Consider the following 25086-nt stretch of genomic DNA (forward strand, 5'->3'; position numbering starts at 1 on the left):
GAGCACAGTAGTGATACACCTTATCACATGCAATCCTTCAGGCCCGAGCACATGGACAAAGGCTGTCAGACGAGCATCGCGTATTCAGAGCACAGAGCACCCAAAAAATTCAAATCACGACTCGGTATGTCTGACCTTGTATGTCCAAGCAGGTGAGCAGAATCGGAGGACGGAAAAGAAAGACTTGCTCATATCGAAGAACATCGGGTGGCAGCGACTCGGCCTTCCAAAAGCCGGAACAAGCTCGTAAAGATTCGTTGTTGAGCAGTGCTGCCCACTAGCGGCTATACCCGCTCCATTGTCTCAGCCAGGTATCCAAGATGTCAATACAGCCTCGAGATTTTGGAGAGCATGCAACGATTTCCTCAGGTCTTCATAGGCTGCACTCTTCACACCGATTCAGAGGGTCATTCTCACCTCTTGCGCAAGGACGACAAGCTCGATCCTTCAAGGTCTCTAGCCCTGAAGTCGCTTTCAACAACCCTCTCACTGGCCGCATGCATATCTGTGTCGCATCTCGACGTGCTTTTCGACGTCTACTTCCAGTCTCACATCAGAACCTGTGTGTCTGAATATCTAAGTGCTATCGCCTGCCTTGGTATTTCACATGACTCGTAAAGATACCTAGCCTACAACGTGACCGAGGGGATAATGTTATGCGACCCCACTCTCATGAACCTCATTCTGGTGTGAGGCGAGACTTGTGACATAACCTTATGCTGATTCATAAATGCACTTCACCTATCTATCAGAACACGTCTTCAGCATACCCGCCAGTGCAACCAACTTAAGCTTACGATCTTGATTGTTGTGCCCTCAACAGCGGGACGAACGATCAAGCAACTAAAAGCTCAGAGCTCCCGGATAACCCCAAAGATACAGACATATCAGCCTGCAACGTATTTCCACTACCATGGTTGTCGGAGCCTTCCCTATCAAGGATAAGGTTGCTGTAGTCACTGGAGGCGGCTCTGGTAAGCGGTGCCATCCTGCCCTCGTTACGAAGTAGCTGACGTACCATTAGGAATCGGTCTTGCATTCGTCGATCAGGCTCAGAAATCAGGTGCAAAGGCACTCATAGCGGATCTACAGCTTACGCCAGAAGCCGACAAGCTCGTCAAATCTTCCAGTGGCAACGTGGCTTTCATGAAATGCGATGTTACTGACTGGTCCAACCTCGAATCGATCCCTTCCGAAGTCAGCAAAGCGTTCGGCTCAGATGCAGTAGCAGATGTCTGGATAGCTGGCGCCGGCGTATTCGAGCCCAAGTGGTCTTCCTGGCTCTACGACACCGAGAAGGACCATTATAAGGCTATGTCCGTCAACGCCGAGCATCCTATGAAGCTCACCCGAATCGCAATGCGAAGCTGTCTGGGTTCGAAGAAGCCAGGTGTATGTCTCATCATCTCCAGTGGCGCGGGCATCACAGGACAGTACGGCTGCGCCTTATACTGCGCCAGCAAACACGCAGTCGTCGGCTTCACGAAGTCTATGGCCCAAGCAGACTATGACGAGAATTTCAAAATCGTATGTATCTTGCCCGGTATGGTGTCCACACCTCTCTGGACTGGGGAAGCGGCGAAGGCAGTAAATAAGCAGTACTCCTTCACAGAGGACGTGTGCATTACTCCGGCGGACGTTGCGGAAGCTATGATGGAAATGATAACCGAGGCAAAGTATGGCGGCGGCAGCTTGATGGAGACGTCAAAGGCGAAGCCTAGGAATATGTTGGAGAGTCGGGAGGCGTATAAGCTGGACGAGCATTCACCACCAGAGATGAAGTCCTGGGCGGATGAGTGTTATCGACCTGTGAGGGAGGTTTTCAGCAAGGAGCGGGAGGTGGGCGGGAAGACGAGTGGTGTACACTGAGAGATCGGATGGCGGAATTAGCATCTATGGGTCGAATACTGAAGAGTATATAGATTGTTAGAGATCGTGGTGTGTTGCTGAATCCTTCATAAACGATGCTAGCCCTAATGTTAGCATACTTTTTCGTCCAAAATTACAGGGCTCAAAATTATATAACTAAACATATAACGGTTATCGCACGCTAAGACCTAGGGTTCTTACTAGTTGTTAGTAAGCGATATAGGCGTACGCGTATTAGCTACTATTATATCTAATTATCGTTCTAATAAAGCCTTAAATTTAGTAAGAATTATAATAATAGTTAAATTAAAGATATTTATTATAGAGAAGTAACGTATATATAGGAGCTTATATAGTATTTAGTAAGTTCGATAAGAGAGTAAGAATCTAGTCTAAGTCTACGTAAAAGAAGAAGGAAAGTAACTACTATAGAAGTAGCTACTAGTACTAGTACGCTAGTACTTACTTGAAAAGCTCGCTTTTTATATTACTCCCTTCTTTTATCTTTTCTTAAGTAGAAACCGTCTACTAGAGCTATTAATTAACTTTTATAGCTTTTAATTAGACTCTACTTTAACTTTAAATCTTTTTTATTTTTTATAATACCTTTTCTTTACTTTAATATATATATACTTTACTTTATTATTAGATAATAGCGTTATATATTTTACTTTATTTTCTTTAAATATTACCTTTATTTATACTTTCTTTATATTTTTATAAAAGTAAATATAATATTATTTATAATAAGCTATAATAAAGTAATAATAATAATATATATCTTTATATCTAGCGTTTTTAATTTAGTATCTATTATATATATTATAAACACGTATATAGGATCGGGCGTAGTTTTGCCGCTAGCGGCCTATATTCTATAAAGGCGGGAATAGCGGCTATACGCCTTATCCCTAACTTAGTAGGAATCTACAATCGTATAAGAGATTACTTTATTACTAGATAACTAAGTAATTAGGGATATAAATACTCTAGTAACTACGACCTAGTTACGACTACTATAGGTAATCGCGACTATTATATAAATCTCCTATATATATAGAATAGACGTTTCTTATATAGGTAGTTCATATTTAACCTAAGTTACTAATCTACTAAAAGGTTAAACCTTAGAGTAGTTACTTACCTAACCTATTGCTTAGAACTTACTTATCTAATAAGCTCTAATCTCCTTATACTATAGGTATATAATAATATACTATATAGATTTACGCTTTAACTATTATTTACTTCTATAGTTTACTTTATAGTCTACTTTACTTATTATAAAGTAGTTTACTTTACTTATAATTACTTTATATTAAAGCCTTAATTTACTTATTTTAAACGGCAAAAGACAGACTAACGAGCCTTCTGCTGCCCGAACGGGCAACATCTGCGCCCCGTTTGGGCAACAGAAGTCCCTGCATAACTTGCACAACTCGCGCAGCCTCGTGTAAAGCTGCCGCGAATACAGCACTCGTTTCACAGCACTAGCGCCAACCTGAACCGTGGGGGCGATGCGCCGATGCGGCGTTGCAGTTCTCTCGGCGCAGATGGGCCAGGTGTCAATCACTCTCACTCGTGGTCATTTCGTGCACGTATATAACCTCCGTATCCATCTCTCGCCTGTCATGTCACGTCGATATGGCGAAGGCACGCGAGGACGGCGCAGATTGGCGCGCCATCATTGAAGACTTCACCCTCCGTGGCCGTCATCACGAACCATACTCCAATACCACAGAAGACAGCATCCGGCACATGCGAAACAGATGGTCGTCGTAAGTGTCCTCTTGGCCACCCAATCTCGCGTGGCGTGTGTTGCACAGAGCTGACAGCTTTAGCTGGACAGCTTCTGCTCTGCCGCGCGATTGGGCGACCCTCACGAAGCCCTCTGTGCTGCCGGTCCACCTCAGCTCAAAGCGTTCTTTCAATAGGTCATTATTAATGCAGAACGGTCAGCACAGCAGGGTCCGACCCTCAAGCAGTACTTCCGTGTGTTGAAGATGCTATACAAACAAGCCACCGGTGCCCTCCTAGATGATGTGGTGGTATCGGATGTGAACGCCGTGGGATTTCTCCCATTCAAAATGCTGCGCCGTGCTTGGACTGACTTATCTGGCCTCAGTTTATCCAGTACTACGCAGAGGGTAAAACGAAGACATCTCACCGCCCGAAACCTGTCCCTTCCGGTGCGGATTTCGTTAACATGCTTCACTTCCTCTACTCCTCCGACTGGACGCTGTACCCCGATGAGCGACAGCGTGTGCAGTAGGGCTTCCTCATAATCATCCATGCTTATAGTGGTCTACGACCTAGCTCTACAACTCAGTCGGGAAAGAGACGCAGGGCCAAGGCGGCGAGTATGGACAAGGAAGAAAGTCTTGCTGCGAAGCTCCGATACGGCGATGTAGCCCTCATCCTCACGGAGGACGACCGTGGACAAACCCGCTTCGCGGTACGGCCCACATTTAAGTACTTCAAGGGCGGGAATCGTCGACCGCAACAGTTCGTACCACGCTCATGCAATGCCTCCTATATAGCCATACTAATTGAGCCCGTCTAGAAAGACCTTTACCTAGTTCGACCAGCCGGACGTCCTCACCTGTCCCGTCGCCCACTTAGTCTCGCTCGCTCTTTACGACGAAGCTTTTCGACTACCGGATTTGCACCGTGCACAGAGCATTTTCGATGTCACCCTCCCCACTGGACAAAAAAAGATCACGCTCCATTAGCGCGACGACGTTCTTAACAAGCCCATCCTGCGAACCTCAGACGGCGGGTCGACTGAAGCCGAATTGCCCAGTAGTGTAGCGTCAAAGCGGTTGAGGAGCTTAGGAGAGAAGATGGGTTATCGCGAGCCAGTCACATGGTATTGGCTTCGTCGACTGGTTCTGAACGCCGTGGACGGTATGTTTATCGATTGTAATCACGGTCTCGTTGTTGCTAAGCCATACACAGGTGCTGGATCTGAAGAAGTGCGCAATTAGGTCGCAGGCCACCTTGACAGTCGGACCTATCGAAACAATTATTAGGATCAGCATATCTCCCTCGATGTTGCGAGCCTCGTTCGCGGTCGGCAGACGGAGGACGCCCTCATGCAGAAGCTGAACTATGCTGCGGCCGATATCGATCCCAACTACAACCTCCCGCTTACGCCCGAAACCCTTTAGTAGATCGCGACCCTCCCGGACGTTTTCGCTCTCGAAACCGAATATTACTAACTTACGTAAACTCTATAAGACTAATATAGTACTATCTTAGCCGCTCCGTCTTCTAATAGCCTAGTCGCTTAATATACCTAAACCTAACGCTAATACTAGGCGAGGAAGTAATTCTACCGATCCTAGCTACTAATCTAGTAGTAGCGAGACTTCTTTACTCTTAAAGATATATAGCTAATTAAGATATAGCTTAGTAATAGGGGCTTATCCGACTTAGTATAACTAAAATAAAGGGTATATAACCTCTTTGTTCCTAAAAAAGCGACCTTAGTAGCGCTAGCTATAGTAGGTAACTTATCGTCTCTAACTTTATAAGTAGATCGATTAAGTACCGTCTAAGCTATAGTAGATCTCTATAAGGTATCGTACTATATCTATAGTATCCTATACGTAACCGTAGGGGGACCGTAGGCTATCTATAGTTAGCCTAGGTTATATAATATATTCTAGCTCCCTATAGGGGGTCCGTAGGGTATCTAAGACGGACACCTAATAGAATATATTAGCTCCTATATTAAGCGAGAGGGCTAAGAAGAGGAGATAGAAGAAAAGGAAGTAGACTTCCTTCTCTTCTACTCCTTAAGTTTACTATCGTTACTATCGTACTAGATATTGCGTACGTACCCCTAGCGTAGCTAGGGCACGTATAGCGAGTACGCTCTTCGATTTATCCCTACTCTCTTCCTTACTATAACCCCTTCGTCGTAGCCGTATCCCCTATATAACTACGCCGGAAACCTTATACGAGATTTCTTTACCTATAAAGATATAGAGCTAATTAAGATATAGCTTAATAATAGGGGCTCGTCTAACTTAGTACTATTAAAATAAAGAGTATATAACCTCTCTATTCCTAAAAGAGCGACCTTAGTAGCGCTAGCTATAGTAGGTAACTTATTGTCTCTAACTTTACGATTAGATCGATCGAGTACTATCTAAGCTATAGTAGATCTCTACCGCTAGGTCGAATTATCTTAGTATTAATAAGGTCCTAAGATTATACTAGCTCGCGAAATAAGCCCTAGGTCCTTATTAAATAAGCCTAATAAAGTCCTAGATATAGATCTAATCTCTATACGATATCTCCTATTTTAATACCTATTCTACCTTAGAGACGAGCGACTTATTTTAGTAGACTATACGTATAGCTTTAACCGTTAATAGGCTCTATAGAAGTACGCGAAGAAATATCTTAACGCTATTAACGAGCGCGAGAAGATCTTCTACCCGTATCCGAAGTATCGCAAGCTAGACGTAGTGCTATATCATATCTAGCATCTTAAGAACTACGCGCTAAAGGAGCACGGGATTCGGTTGCAATGTCGCTAGCGGGCACGCATACTATATATGAAGCTGCTGTCAATTAGGGCTTATATCCTCCTTCGCCTCTCGGAACCTCACTAGCTGCAGGAGTATACACGTGTGGAATGCAACACGATTTCATTTGAAGTCGTGGTACGCTGCTTCCAATGGAGCAAAGACCACAAGATCACACTCCTGACATTTGGGAAGGATTGCGTCTTGAACATGCAGCTGGGTACTTCGGGTCCGTACGGGGCGACAGGAGACGTTGTGGTAAGGAGGATTGCTATCAGTGGTGACGAGTATCCTGGTGAGGCTGGTTTGGGTGCCTGGGCATAGAGGGAATCCCGGCAATGAGCGCCCATTGTGCTGCGCAGGAAAAACTAGAGATGGAGTACACTGCATCCTTACATCCGAAACGACAAATACGAGAGCGCTCAGAGGCGGAGAAGCTGCTTCACAGCACTGTACAAGCAGAGGTCCCCACAATGCCGTACAAATGGGAAGATATATATACTCAATCGACAGCGGTCTGCCAAGAGGACGACTCACGCTGCGATCATGTGGAGCACTGACGCGCGAGGAAGCGGGTATTCTATCTTCGTTGCATCGATTAGCCACCATTGAACCTCTCATTCTGGCATGCAGCTAAGTGAGGAATTTAGTTTCTGGTGGAGATTGCCTACAGATGAACAATGGATATTTGACGATGGATATTTGAGGTCCCCCAGGTATGATGCTGTAACGCGCTGGTATCTGCAGCACTGTAGAGTTCAAAGACGGCGCGCAAGGTGGTGTTGAGATTTGGTGCGGAAGGTGTTAGTGATCAGAGCAAGTGCGCTATCCAATAATAATACCCATGTCTGTCACGGAAGATTGTGGATTGCTATAAATTTTGAAGCATGCTGGAAGCAGATGTAACTCCGCTAAGGTTCCTCCATGAATCCAAACTCTAGTGACACTTTACGAATGTCTCTCTTCAAGACTAGTTTGTTACGTACAAGCGATGCACCAACAGGCACGACCGCATCACAACCTGGCTGAAGAGCCTCAATATCCACTGTTTGTGTTTCTCCCGTATCTTGCGTCTCACCATACAGATAGGACATGGTCTTTACCGTCATACAGCAGGACGTTTGCTCTCCTCCCGTCCTTGCATCAAGCTGTTCTGCGCCCGCTGAAAGTAAAATTTCGATACCACTCGTCTTTACGCGGATTGGCGTTCCCTCTTTTAAGGATCTTATGAAATGTGTGCCAGAAGCCAGTCTGATCGTTGTGTCGCTATCTTCGGCCACGTGCCAGCTCTCCACTCCGTGCTCCAACACGGCTCTCACTGCAGCACTCGCAGAAGAGTTACCTACCTTGGCAGACTCCGAATCAGTCCTGAGTGAGGATGAAGCGCTGATGGCCTCGTCACGCCCGTCCTTAACAATCACAACATCAAGTCCCTGCGAGTCAAGCCCGGCGGCCACCTCCGCTCCAAACGGTACCACAGTAGAATTCGAAGACCACGGATTTGCTTGAACGACGACACTCTCGTTTGGGTAGTTGAGTCGAAGCGTCTGTTGTCGTAGCACTTCGAGGATTCTCGTCTCTAATGCTATGTTGAACCTCTCGACCAATGGTGTAATCGTCTCGAGCATGCGAGACTGCTCAGAAGTCCAACATGGTAGGGTCCACCTTTCATAGAGTCTTCCATGCGTTCGAGGAATGTGAAACTGACCATGAATCTGAAAGAACAGATTACAGAGGTAGCAAGCACTTTTGCTTGAACATATGATGCGTGGCCGTAGTAGCGCAGGATTGAGCTCGTAAAACAGAAGGATCTGCACTTCGGCGTGTACTTTCCACTTCGTCTTGGAGTTGGACATGCGATCCGCATACCTGTTCCGTAGATCTGCTCGAGGTATCGAGCCAAGCAGCAGCTTGTTCTCTGGCGAATTCGTTATTCTCGAAAGTATTTGGTCAAAGTCTTCCAGTTTAGATTCCGGCGTCAGGTAGTCCATGTTATTGCAGACTACCGGAGCGACCGTAACACTGTTGAAAATAGGGTATCTTGTATCTCTTGCAGCGTTCGTAAGAGTTAGAGCGACGTCGTAGTATCGACTAAGCTTGCGAAGTGCCTTTGACAAGTAGTCTTTCGTTGAAGGATCGAGATTGCGAAAATAACTTAGCGCTTCTTCCAGTCCATCGATGTCGAATTGATAAATTGCCACGAGAAGATCCTTCAGCATCTCTAGAGAGACAGATATATCACCTCTGGCTTCTGCAATCTCAAACGATTCAAATCTTGTCCATAATTTCGAGCTTTCCGACCGTATGCGAGATGTGCATGCCTTGACTCCTTTAGCACCTGGAGTAGACTGATACTCATTGATCGTCTGTAGAAGCATCAATAGGAGGCTTTTCTTGCCGTTGGTTTTCCTCGTTCTTGCGGCATGTTGAGATCTCAAACGTGAGAGTATTCGACTCTTGTCCATCGTTACGATTTGTGTAATTATAAGCTGCTTCATCTCAAGTCTTGCCATGTCTGTATATCTCATAAGCAAAGGTCGGAATTTGGTTGGGTAACGTTCTGACCTCTGGAGGCTGCTCTAGCCATCAAATGGGCAATTGTTTGGAGATTTTGTACAATGTCCTGGAGGTCTCCGGTGTTAGAAGCCACGCGCACAATCGTACTGTCATTATGTGCTGCTTCTTCGATACAGACGGCCATTATCTGGTTAGGGTCATCTCTGTTGGCGGCAATAAATGCAAGGTCATCTGCTAGGTGTGTCTCACGATGGACTGGTAACTTCCGCGTGCCATCATCTGGTACAAACACGTTCTCTGATGGTTTCTCTATAACCTCTCGAGCCGACCACAAAACACTCGCATTCTCTATTGTCTTTGCTTTAGCCCGCATATAGCGCTTCATTCCTACTCCGAGTAAGAGATATGCGGCATGAAGAGGGTAAATGTACAGAGGCAAAAGAGTCCCGGCAGACTTCAACTATTACTTGTTATACACTTCTTCACGCATCTGGGGTCAATTGACGCCAGTAAATATCTGGAATGAAATTACCGGAATCACTGTCCCGACTAATGAAAGCCGGAGTCAGCAGACCGGTGAATGGCCGGGCTGATAGGAAGCGGGCCAGCGATCTTGCGTTAGTAGCGTGCGCTAGTCTGAGGCCGCAATCTCTTAGGAACTTATATCGTTCGTTTATCCGCGTACCGAAATGCAGCAAGGCCGCGGGATTAGCTTACACATCCGCTGTGCATCAAGAAAGCGGCTAATTGTTTCCGGCTACGGATTCGTATATTGTCTATATAAAAGACAGCAAAGTACTCCTCCCGATGTCTTCGACTATTTTGCTTACTAATCGTATGCTTTAGACATTTTACTAGCTTCTATAAGCTTATAATTATAGATCCTAGCTTTAGCTAACAAGTCTTTTTAGTATAATTAGAAAGATTAAATTTTAAGTGCGAAGGAAGAATAGAGGGATTCGGCTAACGCGGTTAGGCTATAAAGCATTAAATTAGGACACAACACGTTATCTTATATATATACGCGATACGCCAACAGGTCTTTTACGCAAAACTCGCATTTGACTTAAGGCTAGCAACATCTAACGCGGGGCTTAAGCTAGCATTTAATTAAGAATCGAACAGCGTCGGAGATTATCGTATTTATAGTCGCTAGACACTATTTTACAGAAGTATATACCCTTTAAAGTTAGCAGCTTGCGCTTAAGCACTATAGCATTATATAATAATAGAAAGAGAGTTAGCAGCGGTTGCCGCGTCGTATAGATTCGATAGAGCTAAGAAGATTTAGGCTATACTTATACTATATCCTAACCTGCTAGTTACGGAGGAAATTGCTAGGACTGCTGCGTCGAATACGCGCGGCGGTAAGGAGGTAATATAGATCCTCCTTAAGCATTAGCTAGACCTAATCGTTATAGAGGAGATTGCTAAGGCTACTACGTCGAATATAGGCAGCGGTGCGGAGGTAATATAGATCCTCCTTAAGTATTAGCAGGATCTAATCGTTACGGAGGAGATTACGAAGGCTACTACCTTAAATAGGCGCTACGGAAGAGAGCTAATTCTTCTCTTACTAAACCGGCCTAACCCGCCTATTACTAAAGAAGCAGTAGCGTAAGTAATTAAGGAGTATAACGGCGAGGTCGGTCGATTGCTTCTTAAAAAAGTAACGAATCTATTTATTATAGAGAATATTGCTAGAGCTGCTATATCGAATATAGGTAGCGGTAAGGCGGTTATAGAGATCCTCCTTAAATACTAACCGGACCTAATCGTTATAGAGGAGATTACTAAGGCTACTACGTCGAATATAGGCAGCGGTACGGAGGTAATATAGATCCTCCTTAAGTAATAACTAGACCTAATCGTTATAGAGAAGGTTGCTAAAGCTACTACGTTAAATATAGGCAGTAGTACGGAGGTAATATAGATCCTCCTTAAGTATTAGCTAGACCTAATCGTTATAGAGAAGGTTACTAGGGCTACTACGTCGAATATAGGCGACGGTAAGGCGGTAATAGAGATCCTCCTTAAGTATTAGCTAGACCTAATCGTTATAGAGAAGATTACTAAGGCTACTACGTCGAATATAGGTAGTAGTAAGGTAGTAATAGAGATCCTCCTCAAACACTAATCGGATCTAGTTACTATAGAAGAGATTGCGAAGGCTGCTAAATTAAATATATAGTGCGGTAAGGAGGTAATATAGATCCTTCTTAACTATCGACCCGTATTGCGATTGCTGCGGGAGATAAAAGTAAGAGGGTTTTGTGCAGACTACTATAACGCAATATCTCGCCTCGTTAAGGCTACTACTTGTTATGCGACTAATAATATTACTATCCCTATCCGATAGGAACTCCCTAATTTTATTAGGTTATACCTTAATAAGGATACAAATCTACGTACAGCCCTTATAGTTATAGGTACGAGCGTAACAGCCTTTGCAACAACGTATAAAGAGTATATTAGCTAGAAATAGGGAAATTTAGGGTTATAGGTTCTCGATTTAATCCCGCACCTATTATATAACAATATAATAGAAACTCTCCTCGAATTAGTACGTTTTCGCCTAACATTATCCTTAACTAAATGTTATATCTATATAGAAGCTAATAAGACAGATACGGCTACCCGTGTTGTCTAGATTCTAGGATAGCTAGCTAGCGTATTTAGAATACCAATAGTTGGCGCACCTTATTGCTTATCTCTTAACTTTATGTAGTACCGAGACGATTTTGCTATCGAACTAGGCACTTTAAAGGGTGCTAGAGAAGAGATCTCTAGGTTATGTTAGCACGCTTTACTACCTAATACGACAATCGTATATAGCTTTCTAGTTAGATTACTAAGGCAGAGCGGTCTTGACCTAGAATGGGATACTATAATTGACCTCGCGGATGTTATCTATTCTACGGACTTATCGTAGATTAAGCAGCAACCGGTACCGAGATCTGGAATCTTCTACTCGGGGGTAGGAACTCTATTATATGCAGTTAGAAAGACATTCGATAGTAGAGATGTAATCTACTAGCACTATAATGTTTCTAATAAGACTGTATTGCCGCCTGCTTACGCTTCGTAAGTGTATAGTAAGGAAGATATTTAACGCTTAAAACATGTTCTCGGCTTCGCACCGTATAGCGAAGTACGACTCGGAACTTCCCTTCGCACCTAGGATTACCGTTCTATAAGCTCTCTCGACGGGTATGTCGAGTCTGCAAGACCGGAGCTTATAGTTAAAACTATCACGGCCCAATTTAGAAAGGCACCTATAACAGCATTAGTTAGTAGAAGGCTCTAATTTAGTTAAGCGCTTAGAGTAACTAAAGACCTAGAAAAGCGTAGATACGATTAGATCCTACGCGTAGCATAGAGCTAGGCAGCTATACTATTCGATTGTAGATTAGAGAAGACCGTATAGCTCGTGTCTTAATTAAGTGTTATCCTTAATCTAGTATATTACTACGTATAGAAGCATAGCTAGACCCCTTTACTACTCTATACTACTCCGAAGGCGGATAGCGGAGCTGTAGTAGCTAAGGTTTTAAAGGAAGTTAGTATATATAAATATAAGCTCTTTAATCGTTACGAAGATAGAAGTAACTTTATAGTCCTCTATCTCGTAAAAGATATTTATTATACTATAAGCAAGCGGCAGCTTCTCTAGGAGTTACCGGCAAGTATTATATAGAGATTACCCCGAGAGTATCTAAAAGGTTAGGACCTGCTCGAACTTGCAGACGCACCTATATAGTCCACTCGGCGGGAGTTTGCTATATATAAGACAACGAGCAGGGTTATTGCATAATACCCGTCCTAGTTGCTACTTTCGAATTAAATTCCCGTGTATTTCGCGTAAGATTTAGGCAAGGTTATTGCTACCGAGCCTAAAGTCTCTATATAAGGGCTATATAGAGAGAAGTACCTTATAGTAAGTATTGCGGCATTACAGCCGCTACTTAGTAGGACACCTAGCTACAAGCATTTCTATCTCGATTACGATATAGTCTAGGAGCTACAAAGACCTATCTTCGTAGACTATCTCTATTATACCTAGATTAGCGGAGAAGACATATTAGGCGCCGTATAAGAGCACATATAGATATTTAAGAAAAGCCGCGACTACAAGTGCACGACTAATCTACACTATAAAGTGCTGTTCTAGAGCGGCCTTATTATATTTGGGCTAGCAACTAATAGCTAGATTAAACTTAATAAAGGATCCGACAAACGTCTACCTTCTTTCTAAGCGTAGAGATAAGAGTGCAATCTTAAGTATGTATATATATAGTAGCGCCTACGGATCTAATATCTAGGCAATGCGAGCGCTTCTACGTAGGCTAATATACGATACTATAAGCCCGCTTGCTCGTCTAGGCTGTCTTCTTGCTATATAGTAATAATTTTTATAGGTTGATATAGTCTAAATACGTGCTAGAGCAAGTGTAGGAATGCGTAAGAAGAAGCGCCGCCGACTGCTAAGCTGGCTTATAAGTCTACTTGCGCTACGTCAAGACCGATTACTTCGAAACGACTATTTTAAGACTTTAGACAGCGTCTAGTAGTACAACATAACATGCGCGTTTTGTGCACTCTTTGTTAGATATGCTCGTATATATCCGCGTATAAGAAGGTTAGTCGGGCGGTTGTCTAGTATCTCCTGCTATAGAGTTACGAGCGTAGGAGTAGCGATAACGTTAAGAGTTCGGTTAGAAGTCACGGTCGAACCTAACGGCGCGTGCTAGTGTTTCTAAGCCGCTAAGCTAAGCAGCTAATAAGGCAACCCTACTATCGCCAATTCTCTAATTAATAACAACTAACAACATTATATCTACTATCGCTATTAGAACGAGAAATACTACGCAATCCCGTCTGCGACTTACCTCTTAAGAGAATGGAAGCTAAAATATCGCAATCGCTAGCTATACATAATTTATAGCCTCTATACGAAGCTTTTACTAAGGATGATAACGAAGTCTTAAGCTTATAATCTCGGAAACATATCTTAATAAAGCAGACCTTCAAAATCAGCAACGCGAAGACCGGGTTCGACATAGATCGCAAGTCCAATATATATCTAGGTCGAATAGATTACGAGAATATAAGACTCTATTAACCTACAAGGTCCTCGAGTAGTCTACTATCTACGACTTATAGCATTTCTCTCTAGTTATTAAGACCTTCTAGCAACAAAAATGCGACTATTGCTAGGACCGATACCTAGAATATATAAGGAGGACCGAAGAAGTAACCTATAATATATACCGGAACGGAGACTATACTTATACAACCCGCGGGTCGGTATTACGCTCGCCCCTTAAACCCTTCCTAGTGCCGCTCGACTTACAATTTCTAGGATTCCCGATACCGCTGTAGGACTATAAGGTCGCGAAAATAACGATATTACTCGCCGAGAGTCGTAGCCTAGAAGATATCTAGCAGCTTAACCTCGATTATAATAACGTCGTTGTAAGCTACCGGTAGGTCCCGTCAAAGGTCGGTTCGCCGTCCCGGGCACGTATCGACTTCCGTTACGGAGCTCTCGAAATTAAAGTTAAATAGCTTTAGAGAACTTACCGCTGCGTTATAGTCTACGACGTATTTCGTGCTCTAATCGCAAAGAGCTATTTTTAGACCAACCTCTAGTTAGACGGCGTTACGGGAAACGGTATTTATATATATATGCCCTCTTAATCTATAACAATAACTTAGTATATAAGCGTTAACTATAACAGCCTACTGATTGCTTTCGAGCTCTAGAATATATTCTACCCTAGCGACGACAGCTACGAAGCCTTCTAGACGCTCGTAAAGGCTGTTAGCCGGGTATTAAACGATAAAGGACAAGTAGTAGGTCCTACTATACTCGGACTTCCTATCGATATAATAATTCTAAGCGCCTTCCTATTAGTACAACTCCTACTATCACGCCACTTAGTCGATAAAGATTAATTAAGGAGATACTAAGACATACGCATTATTAGAGATGATTACCTACTTAGGACGATGCTATCGTAGACGTGTCGCTATATAGATAGCCCTATACTAATCGATACTAGAGCGATCGCTTGTAAGCTTTGCTACTAGTAATTGCCTACTTTCGCGTTAAACGCACGGGGCAAGTTTTGCTAACGCTAGTCGGACTAGCGCTATTAAACCTTGCCCCGTGCGTTACGATTCTAATGTTTTAAATAATTACTACTCCCCTATAACGCTTTATTATACTATATATATAGAGAGGAAACAAACATTTATAACTTCGAAGTAAGTTACTAACTTCTTAAGATTATAGACTTGCTCTTATACCGCTTCTTCGATTCCTTATTTATATCGAGTAGAGATCGAATCTGTTCTTACTACGTCGCCCGGAGCAACGTTATACTATATGTTTAGAGCCTATAGTTTTACGCGAGGAAGTCTTAGTAATATAAGCGCCTATTACGGGCGTCTGCTTAATGCAGCCAAATGCCGGCAAGCTAGTTATTCGACGTATTTTATAGCTGCTATACGGATACTAAAAGCGGATTTCTGAGACAGACGCTAAAGTAGTTTGTACTAGGCTCTTCTATACACTCGACAAAGTTCCTTTTCAAAGCCTATCGCCTCGTCCAAAAGGTCGCGATAGCTACGACCTTCTCAAAATCATTTCGTAGCGGCCTACATCGGATTTGCGGGGCTATAGTAATACTTAACAGATATAAACGTTGTTTTATACGTACAAATAATTTAAACACCTAGCTTCTTGCTAGATGTTAGCGCTATTAAGGCGGGAGTCTATTATAGAGAGTCTAGCTTCCTATATTTTCTCTTCGTGCTACCGTATCTAGGCCGCTAGAGCCTCGCTATCTCGGACGCTGTTACTATAAATACTAGACGGAGTAAAGGTTGAGGTCCGGCTTCTCTTCTTAGATAATGATTTATCTATAATTATAGAAAGTAGCTACTACTAAAAGTAATCCTTCTAGAGAACTAGTAAACCGTAGGATAGGGTATTCGCATTCTAGCTTCTCGACGGAGTAGGTGCGTCGTTAACACGTCTAAGTTTGTGCGTCTCTTTCGCGCCTAACTCGAGATCGTCGTCGTCTCTTTCCTACCGTTTTCGCTTTTAAGTAACCGGTAGACCTTTACTTGAGGGAGAGGGAAGGCGGGTTTTAAATACTTATACGAGCCTCGTGCTGTGCCGTTTTGCTTTAGTAGGAATTTGCTTATACCCTTTCGAGCGATTCGGGCGCATATTATATAGATAGAAGAAGGTCGTTTAAAGACTAAAGCTTACTAGTGCTTTGTATTCGGAGGGTGCTATTGCTAGGCGATAGTATTAGTAGATGCCGATATTATAAGAAGGGGTTGCAAGGATAAGAGCTGTTTCGGCAAGCGCTTAGGCTCCTAACATGTGCGGAGAATAGTTACGTGTCTTTATATCTGTCTTCCGATTAGCTAAGCGACATTGGCTAATATATATCTATCGCGTCCTCCGTAGTAGAGGCAGCACGACGATATTGTGCTATAAGTAGGATATACACGCATTAGTTAATCTAGACCGTGAAGCTGCTATTTTAAATACGTGGCTCAATATCCCGGCGGGAACGCGACCTTTTTTGCTATTGAGTGATTACGTAATTAGCTTCCTGCTAGATTTTCCGTAGGGTTTATTATTTATTAACTTTAGTTTCTTAGAATCTAACTAACGATATATCACCTCGTTCGTTAACTTGTTTACGCTAATCTATAGTAGAGACTAGTAAAAGTCCTTATAGTATCTAAAAGTTTAGCTAGCAGTAAATCCAAACTCTCCGATTAATACAAATTAGGTTTCTAGAGCTTAGTACACGACATCGTATATCGACTACGCTATAGATAGACGGAGACGAGACTAGACTAGAACAAACTACGTTTATTATATATCTATCTACCTATACTAAAGAAGACCTTAAGAAGCTAGCTCTAGAGATCGTAAGATTTAAGCTCTTATTTACTTAGACACCTATAATCTAATACAATTTAGACCTACGAGGATCTTGTCTTAGACGACGCAGAGATAGCTAGGTATTAATTTCAAGTTATAGGAGAAGATATTAGTACGGTTCTTCTCTCGCTACGATTGGAGAGAGGGGCTTTTAGAGTAACTAGAGAGAAGTCCTAGGATAGAATTCTAAATATTATTATAGGCTTAGAGAAATTAGGATAGCGCCTAATTCCTATTAAGGCAGCATAGAGCGGTATATATTTAAATAGACTTACTCTAAGGCTTTTCCGCCGCAAGCCTTAAGGTCATCACGTATTAGATTATACGTGCACTCAAAACGTAGGAGAAAGTTATCCTTTCTCTGCTACCTCCAACCTCCACGTAGGGTAGATGCTGTCCGGGATAAGGACAGATCATCTTCAAATGGCTTTTCCCATTCGCTGCTGAGAGCAAAAACTCGGCCAATTGATACACATTCAAATCCAGTATTGGCTCTGATGTTTGCAGTGGAATCATGTGCTGACTTGTGTCCCTTGACGAGTCTGCCTGCGTTAGCGACGTACCATCTCAACCGAAGTCGTAAGGCAGAGATCGGGAAGATACACACCGCATAATGTTTCTTCGGCCTGTGTAGGCGCTGCTTCGTCAATGCGTCCCAGAATTGTGTTATCTAGTGAGGACTTGTATTAGAAGCCGGGTACAAGCGGACCTCCATTATACACAGTCAAAGTCCCTGCTACATACCCTGTGCATTTAGGCCACGTCGCCCGCACGGTGCTACAGCAAGCTCAAAGGAATGGGTAGACCAGAGCCTTCTGCTAAGCTCTGAGAGCCACAAGAGATGATTTTGTGTCGACCACTGTGACACTATCTCTTGGATGTCCTCAGGATCTTCATCGGACAGTGCCGTTCGCGACAGCGCTTGAACGTAGACAAGCCAAGCCTCAGTGCCTACATTGGAGGCGATCTTGTGGAGGAGGGTTTTGCGTCGTACCTGTCTAGAACGAGAAGAGACGGAATGCTTTTTGTCATATCCCATGGTGGAACAATAGATCTGGGCGAGCTTGCCCTGTTGACTTGGTAATAGATCGCCGGCAGACCCGAGAGATTTGAGTGCCCGATCCAATCGCCCTCGAATCTTCTGCCGAAGTTTGGAGATTTTCGTCATGTTGACGGCGTGGGAACGAAGTCAGAGAGCTGCGCACGGAAGTTGTAATACCCAAAAGACAAAAATTGATGTACTGTATGTTGGGGAACTGGCAGGTGGAAACAAGCGGGCGATCGGGCGATCGGGCGGCAGGGCGAAATGGCAGACCAGCAATCGGGCCAATGGGCGCACGGGCGGACGGGCGGGCGGGCGGACGGACGAACATCCTCGACAACCATCGAGCGGGGCAAGCAGTCAGGGAAGACTAATATCTTCACAAAGTTCGACAATGGGTCATGTCGTGGCTGGTTTACAATACCTACTTTTACAGTCCAGTAGCATTCGGAGGAATGGAGACCGACAGGACACACGAGTTGCGCATACTTATTCGAGTGCGTGCTATTACTATACCTGGTCCGACTTCGAAACGCCCGTGGACCCTGTGGAAGCTCTTTTGTATGAAACAACTTCAGCGGGAGCCTCACTACAGACCAAGTCCAGGAGCAGAGGGATTCGACGCAATACATGTCCCACCTTCATTTGACACTGATAAAGATCAGGGGATTTGGTTTTGTTTTGACATTGGTGTCAAACAACCGAAGGATCAAGCCGTACTGAGGAACATAGCGCACGAGGTATATTCGGCGTCCCTGGATCTAGCCGCTTCTGAATGGTACTTTCATTTCACTATCGCCGACGTGGGCTCTAACACCTGTTGAAGGCGATTCGTTTCTCGACCCTGCACCGACAAAATGAGATCGTATGCCGCGATGCATGCTTGGGGAAGCTCAGAGCTGAAGGATCTGTATGACCTTGGCAATCAGTATGAAGTCGAATTTTGAAGGTTAGGGAGAAGATATTACTGTGCTTTCTGCCGTCCAACAAGCGTTCTCATGGAGACTCCGGCGGGGTCTCACCTCTACACTCAGGGCAATCTTCGTTCATCGTGTCACTCCCGATATCGTGATTGTTATTGCGCTGGGCTTCCGGGTAGGCTTCTTTCCTCTGTCGGGCAGCGGCGCATGTCCTAATCTCCATCAATGGTTCTTCCGGTTCGTTTCGTTGGACGTGTCTTTGCCGACATCTGAATCTGGCGAAGGTGTTCTCGCACATCTTCGTTCGATCGACTTCCAGTTTGTGTCTTGGCGAAAGGGATGATTGGAATGATTGAAAGCAGTGCCTACAGAAGAGATTCCCTTATATGTTGAGCGTGCGGCCGCTCGGAATCCAGCTGCTCGCGAAAGCTTGAGTGAAGGGCAATGAGTAAATGGGAGGACAGGCGGACAGGCAAATCAGCTTCAAGGCGGATAGGCAACTCAGCGTCAAGGCGGATAGGCAAACGAGCAAGGCTACACTGGTCAGACTTACCATTTGCACTGATAGATCCATGCTGGCGATCTGTCATGCCTTGGACTTGATGGCACATAGCATGCAAATGTCAGCCAGAACCGTTGTAGCTTGAATTGTTTACCATACTGGACACTAGCATTGACAAATCCAACGCACAACCAGACGCCTGTCAAGGGATCAATGACGATAAAAGTCTTGGACTCTGTCTGACCTAGTGCAACAATAAGCAGTGGGTGAGACAACTACCTTTTGGAATGCTGTGACAGATTGGAATCGTCGTCTTGCTGATCCAATTCGACCCGTGAGCGGGATGCGATGACGCTCGGCGCTCGCACTCCAAAGCGGAGACAATGTTCGGTGTGCACCCAGTACCACAGCTCAGTCAACATTGTCTTCCGACCTTCTTTGAGTCCACCTTCTTTGAGTCCATGTCTCCCACCATGCTTAACGTCCAGGCCGTGAAGGATGACGGAGGTTCGAAAGATGATTGACAAGAAGGAGAGTGTGTGATTGCACAGGCAGATTGAGGGTGCATCCACCCTATGTGACCTAGCTCAGGTCGTGCGCTGATATATCCCTACCCAGTTCTGATCGTATCTTGAGGACGCCGATGTACAAGCACAAATGCCTCTTCGACCTTGCCTCTAACACGCGCTTTCCTACTGGGCAGCGTATTTATACTCTTGAATCGCGGTGTCCGCGCTACCCTGCAGACAGTCGGCGGGCTCCTACGTGTCTCGCCAACGTACTCGGTAGTACAGCTTTGATCTACGACACCTGCTACTTGTAATCCGGGCTACAGCCCATGTCGGTCGGAATGGACGACTCACGACTTTGGGTCTTGCGCTATGCCTAGGGCGGGATAGCGATTTCGCGCTGCTGCTACCCGGGCACGAGCTCCTTTCCGTACGAAGTCCCCGGTAAGGCTTCCGCGGAGCTTCGCTTTCGCTTTCGCTGTCATCAGTTGGAGCGGTAGCCAAGCATCTCGACTGGAAATGTGCACTGAATGCCAAAGACTTCTGTAGGCGCCAGGCCGTGTCACAATCACTGCCGTCAGAACCGGCCGATGGGATCGAAGTCAAGGGGGACGTTCCATCAGAACGTCTCTCGAGTCCAAGGCACCTCGATGGGCTCGGCCGGCTTATAAAGCGAGCAGAAGGCTGTTCGGTAGATAGTTCGCGAGCAGACACTCCGCCAGTGGAAGACATTGCAGAATTGTCATCTGTGCCTTCGATGCGAGACAAGAGACCGGGTTCGGCGGATGTGGTAGTATCCCAGCAGGGCTTTTCCGCATGGTCCAGCAGCTCGGCGACGCTGCTCCGTGTAGGTGTGCGTCCGATCTGTAGCGGTGATGGACATGCTGCTGTAACAGACAACCACAGTGGAGAATATCCGGAGAGTCGTCGAATACTGGATCTGGCGCCTTCTCTTCGGTTGCAGTGCCAAGCCAGTCGCTCGGGATCGATTGACACCTGTTGCATAGATGAGCCAAAAGTTCCGATGAGCAAGATAGCGCGGAACATCACCAGTCTCAGTTTTCACCAAATGCAAGATACTGCCGAAGCAGTTGTGGTCATCTGGAGATCCGCATACGGTGCTGAGAGACTGATGCCGCTGCGTTTTCTCAGACCGGTGAGCCTCTTCGCAAATCAAAGAACATGATACTGTAAGCTTCCAGCTATCGTATTAAGATGTCAGCTCTTGCAGCATTAGTCCACGCCTACGTGCCGAAGGCGTCCATTGGTGAGGCATGTAAGGCATATGACTATGTAAGCATGAAGAAGTCTAGCAGTGCACATCACGCCACGGCAAACGATATCGAGCACAAGGACCACGAGTCCCCGGCCCCAGCCGTATTGCAGCAAACTTACGCTCGGTACTGTGACTCGCTGATCACTGTACCAATCTGGAGAACATTCTGTCAAGCATGCCCTTCGCAATAAGAAGTACTAAGGCTAGTAGTCTAATCTATGACATTGGAGACGTAATCATTCTGAGCTATTAGTACAGAACCACATCACCTTCTGCCATACCTTTATGGTAGGTAGGTATCTGGAGGCGTTGGCGTCACCACATGTTCGCTGACAGTTGCAGAAATCTCTGAGATCATGGCTCAAAAAATCGACTCCATCTCGATGTCTTTTGACTGGAACAACATAAACGATTTGGAGTCGTCACTCAGAGATCTTGAAATTGTTGGATGACCAACGGCAAAGCAGTTTTCAGCTCGTTGCAACGAATTGCGCAGTTTGGGACGGACACTTTCAGCAACAACAATGGCTGTTTCCAATGCTGTCGAACTCGCACAGGGCCACAGGGATCTTGCCATCCTTCTTCTCGAACCTGCCGACTGCGAGACCGCGGAGCTACATTCCGTGCAGCTACCAGCTACAATACAGGACGTCGATCATGAACTTCGAACGGTTTGCAGGACAAGGGATTGGCGCAATACTAGTATCCTCGACCTACGCCCGTTTCGCAGCGCTTACATCCGACGTTTGGAACAAGAGCCGCAGGTACAAGACGAGTACGCGTACGATGCGACTCAAAGGACTCTTCAGATTCTTCGTCCGGACGTACTACTCGTGTGCCAGAGCGAAACTCAATCGAGCGATAATCCATTCGCGCGCTTCTTTTCTTCGTCCATCCAAAAGTTCGGGAATGTCTCACTTCACCGCCGACCTGATTCCTCAGACATGATCGTCGTAAATGCCTTCCATCCAATGTATGCGAGGTATGTCTCTAATGGGGACCAAATGGTGAAGCGTGTACGAAGTGCAGCTTTACACTTCGCTTTCCTTCAGGCTGCTAACATTCTTAATGGTCGTATCATCCGAGGCCCTGGAGTCAGGAAGCTACAGAGCGCTCTGTATGGAGCTTCCCAAACGCCACATCTTCTTTTGCAGAATGGCAACCTCGACCGCTCGTTGGATCGTCGTTTCCAAGGGGTTTACCTCTCTTCCAAAGCGACACCAGAGTTCAGATGGGTGTGGGAGAAGATAATGGCGACAAGAGAAGAGCAAGTAAGTCTACTGTTTTCACGTCCTCGGTACTTCATAGCTCACTTTAAGCAGAGTGATAGGCAAGCGGAGCTGTTCACTCAAATAGTGGGAAAACATTCAACGTCGACTGACTGCCCTTGAAGACCTAAACCATCTTGTCGATGTCTTGCCGACTATTTAGCTACCTGTTCTGTTCAGCAAATGCCTACTATCCAACTTCACTTGCGTTCCATGACTCCGCTGTACTCTTTCGGTTGACTCTTTTTCGTATCTTGTTCAGCTTCTAACATGGTCTTTATAATCTGTTTGCCTGCCTCATATCCCTCCGCTGTTGGCTTAAGTCCGTACGACGCCAGGAAGTTCGGCCAGTCGCTCCATCCTTCCTTGACTGCCTTGTTGCTGTCTGGTATTTAGGCGTCCATATTCTGAACTGATGAGCTTGATCATACTGTGACGTACTGCGAGAACGCTTCATCCTTATACAGGCCCTAAAATGCGTTAACACAGTCTTACGTACCATGTCGGCCACTTATTGAATACCTGGTCTGCCATATCGCTAGTATCTTTGTGTCCTGACGTGGGAAAGCAGATGATCGCCGGTACTTCATGTGAAATAGACTAATGGTAGTGATTATGAACTTGAAAGGACTATCCTAGTACTATCGGTTGCCTGCGCCGCCCTGGAGCTGAATACGCGTGGCATTCAGGAAAGTACCAGCTTGGTTGTATCAGATTTGCTATGCTATGCTGCGCGAACAGATCTGATTGGCTGGTGTCTTCACCGGTTACACCCACACCGAAGCTGGCGATCGACGTTCCTTGGATGGCTTCTCTACCAATGTAAGTTAGGGCGGGACACAGAGTCATGTCGAATAGGCTGTACGAACTCCCATCCCGGTTAGATTTTTGCGTACACGGCTTAGTACGATGGCTTGCGAGAGGCCTATTCGACGGGATGAGTGTGGTGAGGCTTTGCTTTGTCTAACATCTTCACACCAATGTTACGGCACTATTGTTTCTGCGAACGTCGGCTTCTCCCGGACGCCATGTCTCGAAAAAAACGAAGCTTCTCTGTCTGGTCGCACCACCAGTCCTGCCCTAACCCCAAGCAATTCCATCGTGACCCTCCATCTGGAAGAATAGTGAGAATTGACCACGTACCACGTTCCTATTTGTCAACAGCTTGGACCGGTGAAGAGCGCTTTCTTTACCCGCTGCCACCCCACATGCAGCGTCCACGGCACGGGTCGACTTCTCTCTGTCAATGAAATGCTCGAGACCCCGAGAGACGACACACATCGCATTTGGCACAAAATATAGCTATCAATCATCTGCTGTTTTGGGAGGGTCATGTTAAGATATAATGATGGGGAAGGTCTTCTCAGTAGTCTCTTCAGCCGATGAGTTGATTAGGATGTTGCAGTGGTCAGGAGCTTGCGACAACACATATCGCGACCGCTATGTTGACAAATGCGACTACGGCTTGCACCTAAGGAAAGGTGCTGCTATGAGACCCACGTGTGCAAGTATTCTTATACCATCCATCTTTGTGATTCGCTGATACCTTCACAGGTTGTGCAAATTTCGCAACATCTAGCGCTGCATGCGCGCGTTGCGTTGCATGCATATCCATGACGCACCACTCCGATTGTACTATGAGCTGCGCCAATATTGACGGTGGTGGACTCGTCGGCGAATGTCGGAAGGATTGGCTGAATGATCATTGATTGCCCATACTGAACGTCTGACCAGATGTGCTCAGATTCGCGAGCAAGCTGGTGCTCAAGAAGTTATACAGAAGGTGGCCATTGCTGTGCTGGATCTGTGCGGTAGAAGGTCTTGCAGGTTATATCTGCAACGCCGAGAAGGAGGCGGCCTATCAGTTGCGTGAGATCTGGAGGTGCATAATTCGTCGTCACTACATTTACATCGTGTCAGTCTGTTCTGAAGGCCTGATAACCTCATCGAACAAACCAAGATACGATGTGCAACCCTCAATCTGATGCTTGAATAGTCTTATCAATTATGGAGACAGCCAAAGAGAGCGTTCTAGACCCTGACACGGCTACTAGAGATCAGTCCATCTGGAACGACTTCAACCGCGAGAGCTTTGAGCGTCAAACACAAGCGATCTACCAAAAGCAACATGTTGCTGGCTGTCGATCATATGCCAAGACCTTCCCGTCCTCCAGATACGACAAGTCATACCCACTTTCATTCGAGGTGGAGAGAAGTCTTGCGGACGACTTCGCGTTCATTGCCGCTTGTCAGCCCAAAGTGGAGTATGTGACAGCAGTCACCATAGAGTTGACCAAAGATGAGCCCTCTATACTGGTCAGGCTTGCCGCAAACGAAGGTGTCTCGCCAGACGTTCAAAGCAGCCTCAACGAACTCTTCAGCGTGCTCAAAGGTCACGCAAGTAGAAGTACGCTTTCTCTTACTCGATGATCACAGTAAGATGACGCTGACTCCAACTTCAAGGTATCACGCGAGTTTGTTGCCAAGAAAGGATCTTTGATTTGGTCGTTGAATTGAACAGCAACAGAATTCTTGGACGGCTGGAGTCGTCTTGGTTCCAGCGCCCTCCACACTTGACCAAAGCTCGCACACCATTGCCTGAACGCCTTCGGAATATTTTTCGCGAAAACATGAAAAGAGTTTCCAGACACAAAGGATCTTGTGAATTCGAGA

General features: G+C 45.4%; 4 protein-coding genes across 4 annotated transcripts; 2 read left to right on the forward strand and 2 right to left on the reverse strand.

Annotated features, from left to right (window-relative positions):
* Positions 1 to 913: 913 nt before the first annotated feature.
* LTS14_010656 (uncharacterized protein) lies at positions 914 to 1869 on the forward strand (the record flags this gene model as incomplete). The annotated part of the gene is made up of 2 exons (XM_064843332.1): positions 914 to 974; positions 1025 to 1869. 2 exons carry the CDS (start codon positions 914 to 916, stop codon positions 1867 to 1869), a joined length of 906 nt encoding a protein of 301 aa, XP_064689134.1.
* A 5449-nt stretch (positions 1870 to 7318) lies between these two features.
* On the reverse strand, positions 7319 to 8626 carry LTS14_010657 (uncharacterized protein; the record flags this gene model as incomplete). Its single annotated transcript, XM_064843333.1, has 1 exon — positions 7319 to 8626. The coding sequence occupies one exon, from the start codon at positions 8624 to 8626 to the stop codon at positions 7319 to 7321; it is 1308 nt and encodes a 435-aa protein (XP_064689135.1).
* Positions 8627 to 17632: 9006 nt separating this feature from the next.
* LTS14_010658 (uncharacterized protein) lies at positions 17633 to 18064 on the reverse strand (the record flags this gene model as incomplete). Its single annotated transcript, XM_064843334.1, has 1 exon — positions 17633 to 18064. One exon carries the CDS (start codon positions 18062 to 18064, stop codon positions 17633 to 17635), a length of 432 nt encoding a protein of 143 aa, XP_064689136.1.
* Positions 18065 to 24420: 6356 nt separating this feature from the next.
* On the forward strand, positions 24421 to 24820 carry LTS14_010659 (uncharacterized protein; the record flags this gene model as incomplete). The annotated part of the gene is made up of 1 exon (XM_064843335.1): positions 24421 to 24820. A coding segment is annotated over one exon (400 nt), but the record flags the coding sequence as incomplete, so codon positions are not given.
* Between the last annotated feature and the right edge of the window lie 266 nt (positions 24821 to 25086).

Source organism: Recurvomyces mirabilis (genome assembly GCF_035927965.1).
Source record: "Recurvomyces mirabilis strain CCFEE 5264 chromosome Unknown scaffold_46, whole genome shotgun sequence".
Lineage (NCBI taxonomy): Eukaryota > Fungi > Ascomycota > Dothideomycetes > Mycosphaerellales > Teratosphaeriaceae > Recurvomyces > Recurvomyces mirabilis.